This window comes from Castor canadensis, chromosome 1 (genome assembly GCF_047511655.1).
Source record: "Castor canadensis chromosome 1, mCasCan1.hap1v2, whole genome shotgun sequence".
Lineage (NCBI taxonomy): Eukaryota > Metazoa > Chordata > Mammalia > Rodentia > Castoridae > Castor > Castor canadensis.
This window is the reverse complement of record NC_133386.1, coordinates 52,882,340-52,899,923: the sequence shown is the minus strand read 5'-3', so window position 1 is coordinate 52,899,923 and position 17,584 is coordinate 52,882,340. Positions and strand designations below refer to the sequence as shown.

Genomic DNA, 17,584 nt, shown 5'->3' with positions numbered 1-17,584 from the left:
TGGCACCCATTGCCTCCCAAGAAGATGGAGCATCTGAGCACTGAGACTGACTCACACTCATCTCCTTCTCCCAAGTCCAGACTCACCTGGCTGTCACTTGGCTCTGAGGACCACTCTGGCAGCACTGTGACTTTAGAGTCTCAGGACCTACAGGAGATGTGACTCATGCTCTTGCCTTTGAGCTAAGCCATTTAGAAATATTTAACTCATTCGTGTGTTAAGACACCTTCCAGGGAAATTGCACCTTCCTTCTACCTCCCCACCCCTCCTTTGCGGCCTGTTGCATGACTATCTACTATCACCACCCACAGGTGCTTGGGATACAGACTTGAAATACATGCCTTATGTTTCTTGAGAAAAGAGATTTATGTGAATATAGAATTTGTTTTTACTTGTCCTGTCAAAAGAACTGACTAGTGCAGAACTTTAATTTCATTGGATTTAATCATTGAAATATAATAAAAATTGAATTGACAATGTAGAAATTTCATTTTTTCTTTTCAGAGAGGTTCTGGCTATGTATCCCATTGCTAACCTTGAACTCCTGATCCTTCTGCATCTGCCCCGGGAGTGCTGGAGGCTGTGCCACAAGCATGCACCACCATGCCCAGCTGAAAATTCTTAAAGATGAATGTTTTCATTCTTACTTATTTATATTTGCTGACTTTAGCAAGGGAAGGTCAAATATAGATCACATTAATGTGCTTTTTTGAAAGTTATTTTTATTAACTGTGGAGAATTGTGATGTAATTCTCTACTTCCAGACAAAATAGCCACAGAGGTTTGGTTTTCTCCAAGAGACATGGATAACAATTTTATTACATTTGGTTCTGTGTCAGTAAAACCCAATGCCTCTGAGAAATACAACTGAGATAAGATTCACATGTTTACAAATCACGTGTGATAAAAAAAAATCCTTTATGAATCTCTCTTCCCTGATTATGGAGTCATCTTTAATTCAGTTCAATAAAACATTTAATTTTGTCTGTATCTTCAGAGAAAGAAATTCACAGGTCAGCTTGTTCACAGCAAACATCTAATAAATGGAAGTATATGACCTTTCTAATCATCGTTTCAGGTCAATTAGGCTTCTGTAAAAATCTATTTTATCTTTTCCTCATGAAATCTTGGGGGGTAGAATTAAATGTCTCTATAAACCTTCCGCCAGTCTTCTGCATTAAAAAAACTACAACTCAGGAAACTCAGATTATTCTCTATATTAAGAACTGCTACATATTTACTTGGGCAAGTTTTTTTTTTTAAGCAAAATCAACTAATTGGAGGTTGTCAGCTATGGGGAGGGGCTGCTCTGGATTGCCTCTTGGGTCAGAACTGGCTTCAAGTGGAAATACCCCACACCCACACTTATGTGGGAGACTTGATTGACCCCAAGGGATTAAAACCAACCCAGGGCTATATGAAAACTCTTTTTCCCTTCAGTAGTGACAGTAATCCTATGCTCTGATATGTGAGTTTTTTGATTTGCCATATTGGCCCAGGAGGGATGGAGTAGTTTCAAAAGATTCCGGTTGGCCTCCCCTGCTCAGAATCTCACCCACATCTAGGCATCCAATGTGAGTGTAGTCAGTTCATCACTACAACAGTACCTCACATAAATCAACTATTAAGAGGAAAGATTGGTTTTGGTTCATAGTTTTGGAGGTTTAAGTCCATGATCAGTTATCCTTACTGCTTGGGGCCTGTGGCAAGGCAGCACATCATGGTGAGGAGCTCATGGTAGAGCAAAAATCACTCACCTCATGAGCAGGAAGCAAAAGAGAATGCAGAGTGAGCCAGGGGCTCAACAATCCCCATCAAGTACACATCCCCAATGACCAGAAGACCTCCCAATAGGCCAGCCTCTTAGAGTTTCCACCACATTCCAAAGGCAGCAGCAAACTGAGGACCAAACCTTAACACATGGGGTTTTTTTTTTTTGAGGGGGGGGCATATTTAAGATCCAAACTATAGCAGCAGAAGTTATTGGAACTGAAGTACCCTTGACCCTTATCCATGTGTTCCACAGCTGCAGATTTAACCAACTAAGGATGGAAAATTTAGGGGAAAAAGAGATTACATCTGAAAAGGAAATTGAGTCTACACTGACATTTATTGACTTTTTCTTACCATTATTCCCTAATACAATAACTATTTACATATCATTTGCATTATACTAGGTATTATAAGTAATCTAGAGATGAAAGTATATGGGAGGATATTCATGGGTTACAGGCAAGTAGTATACTTTTTTTTTTTTTTACATAAAAGATTTGAGTATTTAAAGATTTCAGTGTCTGAAGGGAATCCTGGAACCAATCCCCCTTCCTCCATATCCTGAAGGATAAATACATCAGGTTCGGTCTGAAGAAATGACCACCCCGACCCAGTGGGTCTGTGTGAGTTGGACTATAAACTCCCTGTGTTACCTGGCCTATATGAGCCCTCCCTCTAACAGGGACCATGATGACACTTTATAGCTCCAGGTGTCAGTGCCAGCTCAGATCTGTGGCTACTAATCAATTAAGGTATAGGATTTAGAGTTAGCCCACCTGTGTTCAGTTCTCTGGTCCAGCACTTGGTGAACACAGGACCATGAACAGTGTTTCACCTGTGTCTGCCTCATTTTCTCTTTCTATTAAATGGCCTACAATATGACTATTTGAACAGTATGAATTGCCTTTGGATTATTGTGAGAGTTTAATGAGACATTTCATGAAAAGAGCTTAGAAGAATTCCTGGCCCATAGTAAGCATTTTAAAGCATAGTATTATTGCTTTAAAAAAAAATAACAAAACTGAAGGCCAATTAAGATTTCCCAGCTGAGGAACACTTAGATGAAAGTCTGAGAAGTCTATAAAAGATAGGTATTCTCTCTCTCTCTCTCTCTCTCTCTCTCTCTCTCTCTCTCTCTCTGCCTAATTCTACTCTTGGTTTAGAATAAAAGGATAAAAGTGAATGGGAAGGTGGTGAAAGACTGAGAAGACTGACAGATTTCAAGCAAAATTTTGACCACAGAACTTAACAAGCAAGATGGTTGAGAGGCGGTGTTCAGAGAGGAGGGGTCTTGACTCAGACACATGGCCCTGGGGTATCAGTAAACTAGTGACTGGCAGTACCCTTATATAACAGTGCACCCCACTTCTGGGACATATGTCCTAGGAAAACAGGGCCTACAGTGCTTCTTTCAAGCATAAAATAGGCCCAAACCCCTTTTGGAAGTATAAAATATTGGCTAAGAGACAGGTATAGAGCTACTAAGACTGGGATTTGGAAAAACTTTATGGGCTCAAGAGGGCTACCAAACTGGCTAGGATGGCACCCTGACTTTGTGAAAAGAACATGATTGGGTAGCCTTATCCATCTGTATATAGCTATGTGAAGAATTTTTATCTGACACAATTCCAGGGTGACATATTCTCACTGGGAAACTCATTACAGATAATCTGTGGTCAGGAAAATCACATGTTGGGGCATGGGATTACATCATGGGCAATGATGCCTGGAAGAAGACAGGGAGGGCATCATGGAGAGGGGAACCTCTCATCATGTGAGAGAGGGAGAGATGTCTGAAAAGGATCACTCAGAACTGATTCTGAAGTGGGTTTTGAGCCAGGTGTAGTGGCACATGCCCGTGATCCAGCTACTAGGAGGTGGAGGCAGGAGAACTGAGAGGTCGAGGTCAGCCTGGGCAAAGTGAGGCAGACCCTATCTCAAAAACCAAATACAAACAAAAGGGCTGGGGAGCATGGCTCAAATGGTAGAGCCAGGTATAAGGCCCTGGGTCCAATCCCCAGTACCACAAAAAAGGGGGGATATGAGTAGCTTTTAAGTATGTGTGTGTATTTTCTAAGCACAAATCTATTTAGAGATTATGTGTATGTGTCTGAAAATCAGGTTTTTTAACATGATGCCATGCTGAGACAGGACCTAGAGGCAGTGCGGTTGTATTGAGAGTGCACACCTACGCCCCAAAGGCTGGCACAGAGAGGGGGCTGATTGTGCCAGTGGAGCCAAGGAATAAGGAGTTCACTCTGAGAGCCTAAGGAACACCGAACTCTGGGTGAATGCTGAGATTGGAAGCCTGATAGACCATTGCTGTTCTCAGAGTGATGATCAGACAGGTCTGACCTCACCTCTCCTTAGCTAGACTGCTCACTTTGTGCCATCCATCTGCACCAAGAACCACAGGTGATGGTCCCCCAGAAGCTGGGCTGGGCAGTCCAGACAGAGCAAACCCTAACCACATACAGAGGATGGGGCACAATGTGTTCCAGTCTTCAGGATGTGCCACCCCTCCCAATGCACCCTCTCCATCAGAGGCTGGTCTGCCCTGAAGTTAGGAAGAAGTGAGTGGGCAGGATGAGCCCCTGACCTCGGCAAACACATCAGGATTCCAACTCCTAGGGATGCCACAGGCACACAGTTAAAAGGATCTTCTCTCTTTCACGCCAGAGTGACCCAGTTACAGAGTAACTAAAGGGAGTCACTGGGACCAACAGCACTCCTTACAGTGCGGAACAGAGCTTAGAATCGCATACACCTGTGAGGGAGCTGGAATTCCAGGCCTGGGCAAACTTTGCCTAACGCTGCAGACACTGCTTCATTTCTACCACAAAAAGCCTTTGAGCATGTCCATGAGTTGATCCAGTGCCCAGAAAAACCCATGTGTGAAAATCCTTAGATGGTTTTAAAGTGACCTACTTTAAGCTCTTTGTAGCAACTGAAATCTAAAGGAACCAGAGGCTCTGCCTCCAGCTGGACAAACGTTTGTTGAATACTTTCTGGGTCCCGGGCATGCTGAGCTGCAAACATTGAACTTCCATTTAAAGCCAGGCTCTGCACAGGGAGGAGCAGGGAAACATGGCTGCTCTCATCCTTAGAGGGACTGTGTCTGCCGCATGTGCTCCTGGAGGCCTCAGAAGAGAGAGGAACCCGGGCTTTTCATTGCCTCACTTTGTGACTCCCATTGAATACATGGTAACTGAATGGTTTTTCATGAAACCTGATTATGAGGCAGTTAACTTGTATGTAATACTGTACAGAGGTTGGTTTCAAAGTAACAAGTGCTTATATCTTTGAAAAAAAAACCCTTGCTGAACGTGAACGTGATTTGTGATTGCAGCTCCTGGGGCCAATGATGTCAGCTGTTTATTAGGCACATGTGCTCATGAACTAGCATGCTGACATCCATCACAGGGCAGGTACTTCCTGCAGAGGAATATGCCGTGGGACTTCCCTCCTCCGTCACAGAGCACATTCTCAGAGCACACTTAGGATGGGGCTCTGTGCTCAGCTTCATGTGGTGGGATTGCTGCGCTGACCGTTTGCCTCAGACAAAGCCAAGAAAACTGCAGGAATGTATAGTACTGGGGCCCATATTTAGCTGGTGGAAACACCACTAGTAAGCAGCCCACCCTAGAACTAGACAAACCTGGAGCCCCCTGAGTAAGCTTCAAGCTTAGAAATGAGCCACAAATCTCCCCATTCTAGAAATGAGTACACCTGGGCCTTTCAGAGCCCAAGCCTTCTGCCTGGATTCACTGTACCCCTAGGGCTTTACTTGTTGGTCCCATAAACCCATCCTCTGTGCTTTGACCCTTCCATTCCACCATAACAACCAGCTTTTATGTCATTCTTCCTGAACCAAGAGACTCCGACCCTCCTCCAACGAGGCCCCCCAAAGACTAGGAGAAGGCAGCTGAGTGACTAATAGGAATGCATCCTTCATGCAGGTGCACAATCTGCTCCGCTAGGCGGGTTGGAGAGGTAGGCCAGACTGGGTCTCCCCGATGTGTCTGCCACTGCCAAAAGAAAAACTTAATACATGCAAGTGGGACTGTTATGAGATGAGACCTCAACACCTACTGCTCACTGGTCCCTGCTGGAGATTGAGAACACGTGGGCCAGTGACATGGAATGCCTCTCCCCATGGAGTTCACAGTCAGGCAGGGAAGACAGCAGGAAAAGGGCACATCAGCTCCACCATGGTAAGTGTCCTTAGTTGGGGCTCACTGGAGACACAGAACCAACAGGAGATCAATAGGAGGGGTGTGTGTGTGTGTGTGTGTGTGTGCGCACGCACATGTGCGCGTGCATATGGATTTATTATAATAAGGGGCTGGTTTGCTTGAGTATGTGAGGGTCAAGATCTGCAGGATGACCCAACAAGCCAGAGACCCAGAAGTGTAATGGTTTAGTTACTGCCCAAAGGCCAGCCGCTTGAGACACAGAAAGAGTCAAGGTTTCAGTTCAAGTTCAAAGGCATGAATAAAGCTGATATGCCAATTCAAAGGCTGTTAGGAAGGATTAATCAACTCTCTCTCACAGGAGAGTCAGACTTTTTGTTCTATTCGTGCCTTTCCACTAATTGATGAGGCCGACCCACATTAGGGAGGACAATCGACTTTACTTAGTCCACTGATTAATCTCATCCAGAAATATCCTGACAGACACACCCAGGCTAATGATTGGTCAAATATCTATGGTCCAGTCAAGTGGACACAAAGTTAACCATTATAGTCATAATATGTGGTAAGCACAGGACACCATGGGGGCACACAGGAGGGCACTTAGATGAACAGGACTTTGCTAATGAAGAGGTAATTAACTCCAAAACTACACAAAGCTTGCGTGGACACAATATCCAAGATTGCAGCTGGTGTGTGTGTGTGTGTGTGTGTGTGTGTGTGTGTGCTGAGGATCAAACCCAGGGCCTCAAGCATGCTAGACAAGTGCTCTACCACTAAGTTACAGCCTCAGCCCCTCAGGGATTAACTGGTGTGGAGAACTCATCTGCCACTCATCTGCAGGGCTGAGTTGCTGGACAGAAACCGGGCAGGGCTGGTTGAGCAGGTCCCATCGCAGCGGGTCAGAGGTGAGAAGTCCCTGCAAAGAGAGGACCCTGCACACTTGACTGCAGGAGAACGTGGTCCCAGAAGAGGTGAGAGGCAGCCCAGGTAGCAGCTGTTCTGTGCAAACAGCCAGCGGTGCTGAAGGGGAAGGCAAGAACAGACAATCCCTGCGCTACGTCAGGGTAAGGCTGCATAGCAATGCTTTCATCTTTTGATACCTTCCCACATATAGCCAACATTTTTGGAGAGATAGGATGCTGTGATCACCAAAAAAACGTGAGAATTGCTGAGGGCTCATTTTCTGCTTCCATCATCAACATCAGTAATAGCAAAGCAATCCGCAAGAGCCCATTTCATGCATCTTCCTTGCTCTGAGAGGGAACAAGCTTGCCAAAGAAAGACTTTAGGCAACCTTTTTCTTTTGCCATAAACAACAAAGAATTTCTCTAGCCACTTTTTGAAAAATTGTTTTCATTATGAGAGTTTGACTTTACCACTTCTTTCTGATGATATTAACAAAGTCTGTGGCACGGCAGGCCACAGATTACCCACAAGTACTTCCTTGTAGGAGCCCTGTGCGACCCCAGCGAACGGCCACAACCTTCCTGCAAGCTGGTCCCTCTGGGGAGGTGATTTATTGCCAGCCAGAGTTGCTGATATTTCTACATTTTTCATCCTCGTGTGTGATGTTCAGCAGTTACCTCACAGACCAGAATCCTTTGAAGACTCCACTCTTGGGGACCCAGACACTGAATTTAAAAAAACACCACTCTGCACTAACCCTGGCCCACTGCCCCCACTGTGGATTTCAGCATCAGCTCGCTAGTGTACAAAAGGGGCTGCCAGGGTGACTCTTGGAACACCGAATAACCAGTAAGTGGAATGGACTCTGAGAATCAGCAAGGCAGTTTAGAGCCATCAAGCGCCTTAGGAAATAGCACTTCTCTCTCCAGGTGCTCTTAAAGACGTTACGTAAGCCATTCCCACTATCAAGTCCAAGTTCGTGCTGATTCCCTGTCCTCGAGTTACTCCTGCTCGGCACCAGTCCCGCCTCTTCAGGGCCCCATGCCTGCATCTGGCTGTGCTCGCAGGGAAAACGCAGACCAGACCTCATCTGACTGCCAGGCTTTGTGTATGTTGCACTTGAATTTGAACTCTCACCGCAAGTCTGTGAGATATGTGTTATTTTCCTTGTGATAGAATAATACCCCACCCCATGACCTACTCTTTTATTGCCTTTGCCCCTCACAACCAGGCCATTTAAGGGTCATAGTCATTGGGAAGGAAACAAGAGGAACATTTCTGTGTTCGTTTCCACAAGCCAATGACATGGGAGAAAGAAGAGGACTACTGGTGTATCCAAAACGTTCGAGGATTCAAAAGAAAAAATTCTCTTTTGTATGCCTTTTTTCCAGCAAAGGATAGGGCAATGAGACTAGCTTTTGGAGTGTCCTGGAGATAAAGGTGGTGGCAGATTATATTTTCTAAAGGTGGTCACAACAGTGTGTCCTATATCACATGCTTTGCTATTTTTTTGGTACTGGGTTTGAACCCGGGGCCTCACACTTGCTAGCCAGATGTTACAATCCTATTTCTGCCTCCCGAGTAGCTGGGATTACTGGAGTGAACGACTGTCCCTGGTATCACATGCTCTTACGTGTGAATGTGACACTTCTCCCAAAGAGCTGGGGCTTGCGTGCCCTCCCCTTTGGTCTAGGTAGTCTTGGTGGTATGCCCTGTAAAAAGCCATATACAGCTCTGCTTAGGTGGCTGAGACATTCGCCAGTGAGCCCTGAGCAGCCATGGAGGAGTTTTGGGCAGCCAGCTGCCATCAGTAATCACATGTGAGTGAAGAGGCCTCTAGGGCTGAGGGCGTGGCTCAGGCTGTGAGTAGAGTACTTTCCTGGCATGCATAAACCCCTGGGTCCAATCCCCATTACCACAAAAAAGAAAAAAGAGGAGGCCTCTAAATTGAAGAGCCAGTTCCTAGCTATCAATTTAAGACTATTTGAGGACTCAGCCATTAACTCAGAAAAAGGTAAGGTGTCCTCGTGAGCAATTTGCAGTTTAGTCTATTTTTTGTTACCATAACAAAATACCCAAAGCTGAGCAACTTAATAAAGAAATGAGTTTTATTCAGCTCACAATTTTGGAAGCCAAAAGCTCAAGGTTTGTCCATCTTTTGGTGAGGATTTAAGTGGCTGATGATGTCTTGATGGGATCATGATGTGAGAAGAAGAGATTATATCACCAGGCAAGAATCCAGAGAGCAATTCAGGGGTCAGATTCACTCACTTTCATGAGAACTAACGAGGCTCCCGTGAGAACTACCTTAATCCTTCCAAAAGCACACCCCCAATGACCTAAGGACCTTCCACTAGGCTCTACCTGTTAATATCACCACACTGGGGTCCCCAAGCTTCCAGTACATGAACTCTTGGAGGTCAAACCACTGACCCAAGACTCCAGGAGTACGATAAAATGAGTTATGGTCTGAGTACTATAGTCTGAATGTGTCCCCCTCCCCAAATTCATATGTTGAAACTTAATTGTCAATATGGTAGTAATTAAGATGTGTTTCAGGAAGTGATTGAAGTCTGAGGATGGAGCCCTTATGAATGGGACCTGTCACCATATAGAAGGGCTAGAGGGAACGAGCTGGCCCGCTTTGCCCTTCTCCCACATGTGAAAACACAGTCACAAGGTGACATCTTGGAAAAAGAAAGCAGCTTTCACCAATCCTGAATCTTTTGGCGCCTTGTGGACTTCCAGTCTGCAGAACTTAAGAAATAAATTTCTATTCTTTATAAACTACTCAGTCTGTGGTATTTTATTACACAGCACAAATGAAACAAGACAAGGCACTAACTCCAGTTAACTAGATAGTAAATGTGGTTTCATCCTGTGTGGCCATTGAGACTCTAGCACTCAGTAACAGGGAGGGGCAAGGGCACAAAATGTAGCAGCCCATCTACAAAATAGGAGCACCACCAGGCATGGCAGAGGAGTTGGTTTTTGTAAGGCATCATGAAAAGCAACAAGGAAACAGCACAGTGCATGAAGCAGATGGGTTAACATCAGGCAAGACCCTGTGCAGTGGTCCCTGTGCCAACTGCCATGCCTCCTCACTGAACAGAATCTTTGACAAGCATTATGAATATATGTTTAAACAAACCAAATGCAGTTGATATTCCTTTAGGAAAATCTATTACAGCTAAAATGTCACTGCTTTTCCTAAGTCTTGTAATTAGTCTGTAGCCTCATTCTAACGGAAGATGATGAGTTTTAATTTTTTCCACGAATGATGAACCAACAAATATGGAGTGTGATGACATCAATTCGTATGATCACTGCTGTCTGATTTCTTAAGGGCCTAGGTCACTAGCCACAGAACACAGGTAGATGGCCAGCCCTGGACCTCCCTACAGGAGAGGTGGGGGTATAAAAGATATGAAATTATAGCTGGCAGATGTGGTAGAAGAGAAAGGTTAACAGGGGGAGGGAGAGGGGAGCCAAGCAGGGGTCTTGTGGGGAGTGGTCTGGAGGCATTAGCTGCCACCCATATCCAGCAGCTCAGCTCTGCACCTACTTACAAAAGATGTACTGTGCACAGATACAGCTGGCATGAGTGACCTCCAAGTCTTCACATATTGAAATTCAATCCCCGTTGTGAGCCAGTAAGAGGGTGGAAATGTAAACCAACCACAGTGGCTTCCTACCACTTAAGTCAACCACAGTGGTTAGAAGTGAGACTTTTGGGAAGCGATTAAGATTAGATAAGCTCCTTAGCATGGGGTCCCTATTAGACACACGGACATGCACGCACACTCCCCATCCACTGCCATATGATGGCCTCTGCGACCTTGGGACTCGGCCAGCAAGAAGGCCAACACCAGATGTGTCCCCACCCCGAACTGTGCACCTCCAGACAAACCAGTCTGGATGTTGTGTTGTTGGCAACAGAAAATGAACTAACATGGGTAGGAACCAGATCTGTAGGGCTGGTAAAACTGCCAGGCATCAAGTGTAGTCTGAAACTGCAGCTGTCCTAATGCTGAGTCAGAAAAACACCTTTTCAGTGTGTACTGTCATAGAAATAAAGAAAACTGACTGAACAAGGAACTCAAAGTCCCTAAGTGAGGCCCATCCAGACCCTTCCTCACCTTTTCCCTCCCGCAAGAAGAGAGCAGGTTGCCATCCTTTGAGGACAGGGCTGCATGAAGACTGAAACTTTCCCAGGCAGCCAAATTTGTATCTTAGCCAGTAGGCATGTCTACCCAGACTTCACTGTCTGTGTAGGGAGGGACTGAGTGGGGTTCTCTTCTTCTTGTCCCCTCCTTTGCTCCCACAGAGATCACGGAAGCCAAGCCTTTTTGGTAGTGCTATGTGGTTGGTAGCCTCCATTCATTCAGCTTTCTGGGCTCATGTTTGTTTTATGCATTTATTCATCAATTCATTCGGTCATCAAAGTAACACCTACCCTGTGCCAGGCAGGTGCTAGGAGCTGAGGAGGCAAGCACAAATAAACACCAACTCTTCCTGGCTCTTTGAGAATTAGCCATCTTTCAATATGCAAATGCAAGTACATACTGAGCGTTTGCTATGTGCCAAATGCTATTCTAAATATTTCATATTTAATAACTCAGTGAATTGGCTCAGCAACCCTTTCAACAAATGATATTAGCATCTCCACTTCACTCAAGAGGAACTGAAGCCCAGAGAAGAAAAGTAACTTGTCCTATGTCACATAGCTTTGAAACAGAAGAACCAGGATTCAACAGACATTTTGGCCCTTGACTGGGCGTTCTTAACCACTCTGCCCAAATGTCTCCAGACAAATCCTAGGACAAAGCAGAACTATTTGGGAGACATGAGTAACAGAACATGGCAAAAACTTGAAAAGGACTTTCCTCCTAGGTCCTTTGAAACAGCATAAAGAATGGTGACACACAATAACTTAATGAGTTAACAACAGGTGGCAGAGGCAGCTCCAGTCCCCATGGAGGCCACAGTGGTCACCCCAGGGACCCCTGTCTATTTTTAGATTACAGAGGTACTGGGACATCTGCATGGTGTGACAACTGCACCCTTGGCAGAGGGGGCAGTGACATCTCTGGGGCTTCAGTCACTGTAAGAAGGGCATCAGCAACCCAGGCACCACAGGAGAGCTGTGCCCCCCCTCTTCCCCCATGTGGCTGGGAGGACACAGAGGCCTGGGCAGCCAGGAAGCTGTGAGCATGTGTGAGACCCACCTGGGGAGGAGAGATACCTGAGCGGCTCCTCTGGAGGAAGTGAGGGGGCCTCCAAGTGGAGAGGAGTAAAAAGAGCAAGCGATTTTGTCCTAAACCCAGCGCGACCTCTAGAAGCAGAGTTCATGCCCAGGATTTCCAGTTCCGCCCTGTGGGATTGCTATATTTTCTTCAGAGACATGGCACAGGTGCTTATGTAAAACTAAGCCTCACTCACTCACGGGTAGGACAAAGAGCTTAATGTGAAGGTAGGAAGTGGAACGGAAGCAACCGTGCTTCTTGTCTAGCCCTAATCCCTCAATGGATAAATGGGGAAACTGAGACCCAAAAATGTTGAGCGACTTTCGAATCACCTGGTTAGGGTATCTATATCATATGTTATATGTCATCAGACTACAAACTCTACAAGGGCCGGGTTTTATTATTATTTATTTATTATTATTATTATGTGATGACAAAATCTTGCTATGCAGCCAGACTGGCCTCAAACTTGCAATCCTCCTGCTTCAGCCTCCCAAGTGGGATTACAGTCTTGGGTACCACGTTCAGCTCCTTCTCCTTTTTGTACCTTCCTTAGGACTGATCTGTGCCTGGAATACAACAAGCCCTTGAGGAAAATGCCAAATGAATGCATAGACTGGTGGTGGTTCTAGAAATGCAGTTAGAAAGTGCAGGCCTATCTATGCCCATGGCTGCCTGAACCCCCACATGTACCCAGCAGCCAGGCTGGGAACGGTGACTGCATACAGGCTTTCTCTGACTGGTCCCACAGACACCTCTTACCTCCTAGAAAGTCCTGGTTTAGCAATTCATCCTGCACTTCCAGGAAGATGTTTCGTAAAGGAAAGTGGTTTTAGTCTCTGAGCTTGACTGAATTTGTTGTTCATTTACAGCTTAGAGTTTATTCCCCAATTTCAGGACTCCCTTCAAATCTTTTTTTTCTAAAAATGACCTGGCAACTAAGTGGTTCTCTGTTCTGTTATTGTAATTATGTTTCTGTAACCATTTACAAAAAACAAAACAAAACAAAAAAAACCTTTGTCTCAACTGCAAGTTTTGGCTGTGCTCCCTCTGGGTGAGCCAGATTTAAATAAAATACATGTTTTTCTTCAGTTTAAGTTATTTTTAACTTTTTGTTTAGACAATGGCAACCAGGGCTGGGAGATGCTCATCAGGGCACCATCCTGATCACACAATCCACTAGTCATGCAAATGTCCTCCCAGGGAGCCAAGCCACACCCCATCTGATGGGGGACAGACAGGGCCTTGGCACCCGAGCTGGTCCTGTGCAACACTTCCCTGGCCAGCCACCATCTTCCTTGGCAAAACAAGAGAATGTTTGCTTTCCTGATTCTGGCGGGTGGGTGGTCATGTTAGGGGACACCCATGTCCAGGCCTCCCCTAAGACTCTGAGTCAGTCAGGGCTGCACCAGGCATTTTCCAGAGTTTTCCAGGAGGTTCTCCAGGGCAGCCCAGCTGAGAACTGGAGAGCTAGCCATGTGTGATGTCTGTTGCGGCTGGGTGGGTCCTGAAGTTTCTTCTTACCTGGAGTGTCACTGGCTGTGTGATGTTGATTGGAGCCCAGGACAATCAGTGGGGGAAAAGGCTTAAACCACGCAACTATTAACAAGCTTTCAACCAATTGCTTAAAAAAAAAAAAAAAGTCAGATTCTAGTAGTTTTAAGCTATTACTTTAGAGTGAGTGGCCTTTTCTCTGTGGAAGATGAAAAACAAAAATGGTTCTGTTTTAGGACACGAGCAGCAAGAAATGATAAATAACTATGAAAAGTAGGGTAGAACCTGGGGCCCTGACCTCAGCTCTTTCTTTCCTTACCAGCAATGTGGCTTTTCATGAAATCCTTCCACTTCCTGGTGGCAGCCTCACATCTGGCCTCTGGTTCACTCTGCAAATCAGCTTGTTAGTGGCTGAAGACATGGTAGGCTAAGTTGTGCTGCCCGGAGGCCAGGGAAGAGAGCCTAGGCCTTGAGCTTTGGAGAGTCCAACTCAGGGCCTCTGTGTAGGCCAAGAATTCATAGGGTCAAGGGGTCAGCTCAGAGCCCATGGCCCCTTCCCTTCTAGAACACACACCAGGTCTCCAGGATCCAGTATTATTTATCAGTGTCTCTGGCCCACTTCTGAGTGGGCCTCTCCCCCACACCATCCTCCCACCATGACACCTACACCTGTGCCCCTGAGTCTGAGGAGTGGCCAAGGTGGCCATTTGCAGACATATGGATCTGTAGACTGGGGTGTCCTCCTGGGTGGGAAATAGAGCCAAGGGTGAAACACAGGGCCTTACTGGCTACCATATTCAGGCACAGCACTAAGAGTCTAAATTTGAACCTTTCCCTTTCAAATCAATAGTAAGACAGAACATGTTATTTGATGATTTACTAGCCTGGTTTATACCTTATAAACTGGGTATGGTGGTGCTCACCTATAATCCCATATCTAGAAGGCTCAGGCAAGAAGAGTATAAGCTTGAGGTTAGCCTAGGCTATCAAAAACCAATCAAACAAACAAACAAACAAAAAATCCAAGAGTTATTGTTATGGTACATGGCCTTCCTTTGTTTTCCTGTCCCAGCCTACAAATGTCAGGGGAGCCCGTGAGAAGGCTGGTGGCACAGTACTCAGGGACACACAGCACAGCCTGCTTTTGCAGGCCAAGAAGCTCCCTGCACTGCTCCTGTAGCTTAGGAAGATCCTTTCTATTTACCGCAGCTTTCTCTATCCCCGTCTGATTTTCCACTGCTTTCTTGGAAATGCATGTGCTCTGGTGGTCACGTGGCAGCCTGGAATGAAAGTAGTCACTTTGTGAGCAGCACTCCCCATCGCAGTCTTGAGCAGTCAGGGGAATATGAACAAGCAAATAATTTCTTCTGTACTGGGAAAAAATCTAAAAGCACAGGCTCCCTCGCATAGTTAGTCACTCTTCCTCTGAGTGCCCCTCAGTGCTTATTTCACTGTATTTGCAGGAATTTGTTGTTTCTTTTTCCCTAACTATGTTCAGAGTGTCTCAAGAGCAGGTACTGCACCTTCCCCTTTAGATTTCCAGCTCTGCATATAAATAAGGAGCATTCTGCTGTGGTATAATAAAAAAATACACAGTATATTTAGTCTTTGTCTCTTGTTTACTGGCATAAGTAAGATTCAGGGATTTCCCGAATGATGGAATATCTTTTATCTGCTAATGAGCTGACTGAGGAGAGAGGTGCAGGCTACCAAAAAAAAAAAAAATCCAGTCACGTGGTTAAAGGGCTAGGATTTTCAGTCCTCCCACTCCCATGAAGTTAGGGGAGAAGTTGGAGGTGGAGTTCAGTCTTCGGTGGTCAGTGATTCATGTGAAGGTGATGAGGTTCAAGTTCAACTCTGAAACAGTGAGACTGGGAGCTTCTGGGCTGAAGAATGCACCCAGGTGCCAGGAAGGTGGCACTCCTACTGCTGCCTTCATGCCTTGCCTGGGCATCTCTTCCATTTGGCTGTTTCTGAGTTGTATCCTTTATAATGAACTGGTCATTGTAAGCTTAGTGCTTTCTTGAGTTCTGAGTCATTCTTGCAAGTTATCAGACCTAAAGGGGGTGTCACAAGAATCCACAAGTTTTAGCCAAGTCAGAAGTGTGGGTAACCTAGGGATCCAGGACTTGTGAGGAGTCTGAAGTGGGGCCAGTCTGGTGGGATACAGCCTTTGATACGTAGGGTTTGTACTAACTACAAGCACTGAGTGTCGGAATGGAATTAAAGTGTTCCATGTCAGTGAACTGGTTGGTGTTTAGAACACCATATTTGCTATGGAAAAACAGCACCATCTATACTGTAACATACTGAAGAATGAGGACAAGGAATTGATTTTGACTGGGGATTTCACTACAATTTTGTTAAATATTAAGAGTTCTATGGTAATTTGACACTACTTTTGTTGGCAGTGTCCATGTTCCCTTCTTTGAACATGGGCAGAGGTTTTAACTGCTTTAACCAACACCCTATGATGGAAGTGACACCATTTATTTCTAAAGCAAGGCCATGAAGATCTGTCTGGTTTTCTCTTGGAATTCTCACTGTCCGGACACTTTCTGGAACCCACCTGCCATACCACAGAATACCCTAGCAGGGTATCCTGGGGCCGCATGGAGGTGCTGTGGTCAACTGTCCCAGCAGAGCCTGTTACCAGAACCAGTGATGCTCCAGGGAGGAGATCTCCAGAAAGGGGGAGGCCTCTGCCTGGTCCTTGGTACCAAGTTTGTGATGTTGTCACAAAAAAAAAAAAGAAAAGAAAAAAGAATTTTAGGACTCATGGAGGTAGAAACCAAGAAAGTTTATTAGTAAAGCAAGACAAAGAAAGGATAGAAACATAGTACATGACCCAGACATAGGTATGGGCACATGTGGTTAACATGTGTAATGAGTGCTATAGTATCAGGGGTATTTATGTTGAAAGAGTAGGTTGGGGGGTTGGCTCAAATTTACCCCAGGATGAGTGCTCCCCTAGTTCTGACACCAGGTATGTTTTATCGCTTTTGCTGTTACACTATTATTTAACAATTGGGCCCAGAGACTTCAAAGGATGCTTTCTTAAGACAGGTGTCATCTTTATAAATATTTCTTATGCCCAGAGGAGTTATTTCCCCAGGTGTTCTTTCCTAAGATAGGTGTCTTTAAGATATCCTTGCCTAGTTCCAAGAAAACACTAATTATTTGGGCAAGCAGGCAAGGCCAGAGGGAAAAAACTACTTTTTTTTTTCTTTTTACTAAATGTTGCAGCTTGTAAAAGAAAGCAGTATTTATCTGCTTTTAATCAAGCTATTTGTTAGTACAATGATGCTGGCTGCTGTTTGCCATGCCTCATTTTCCCTGATCTATCCTGCCTCAACCCCAACCATCAAATCACCCCTGCCAGGTGCCAGCTGTGTGAATAAAGACATTTCTAGATGTTTCCAGCCCCAGATGTTTGAGTCCCTCTAGCCATTCAGATTCCCAGCTGAGGCTTAGAGCGCTGGAGCAGACACATGGCATCCTCCAGTACCCTATCCAAATTCCTGGCCCGCTGTACCCACGAGCATAAGCCCAGGTCCTTGTTTTATATGACTGTATTTGGGTACGGCTTTTTTATTTAAGCCAGCAATAGTAACTGGAACATGGCATCTTCAACACTGTATAATGACCAGCTGTTTAAAACTCCTTTTCTTTATTTTGAGTGATTCTATATATTATAGGGCTATTGTATTGCAAATGTATATAAAAATTAGATTGTTAGAATTCTTTGACCTGTTAGTTATTAAAAGAGCAGGGAAATGTTTTCATGTATGGCAATTGTTTTTCTATAAGTATACCTCTTATAAAATCTCAAAGCTGTGTGTGTAGGTACCACTGACTCACCTTCCTTGCTCTGCTGCTTCTGGGTCCTCTGGGGAATGGGGTAGGAAGAGATAGAAGAGGTAGGAAAAGGGAAATTATTTTTATCTGATGTGGTTCTTTCCTGAGTTT

General features: G+C 45.2%; 1 protein-coding gene across 5 annotated transcripts in view; it reads left to right on the top strand.

The window, feature by feature from the left end:
* Window positions 1-17,584, top strand: part of LOC109700001 (polyphosphoinositide phosphatase) — a 328,419-nt gene that overhangs the window by 135,032 nt on the left and 175,803 nt on the right. The window contains exon 23 of one of the 5 annotated variants that reach the window (XM_074076979.1): window positions 505-1,930. The exons of the other annotated variants lie outside the window; for them this stretch is intronic. Coding sequence (XP_073933080.1) covers window positions 505-625 — 121 coding nt within the window. The 3' untranslated portion in view covers window positions 626-1,930. Of the gene's footprint in view, window positions 1-504; window positions 1,931-17,584 lie in introns of those variants that run through there. 5 annotated transcript variants of the gene reach the window in all.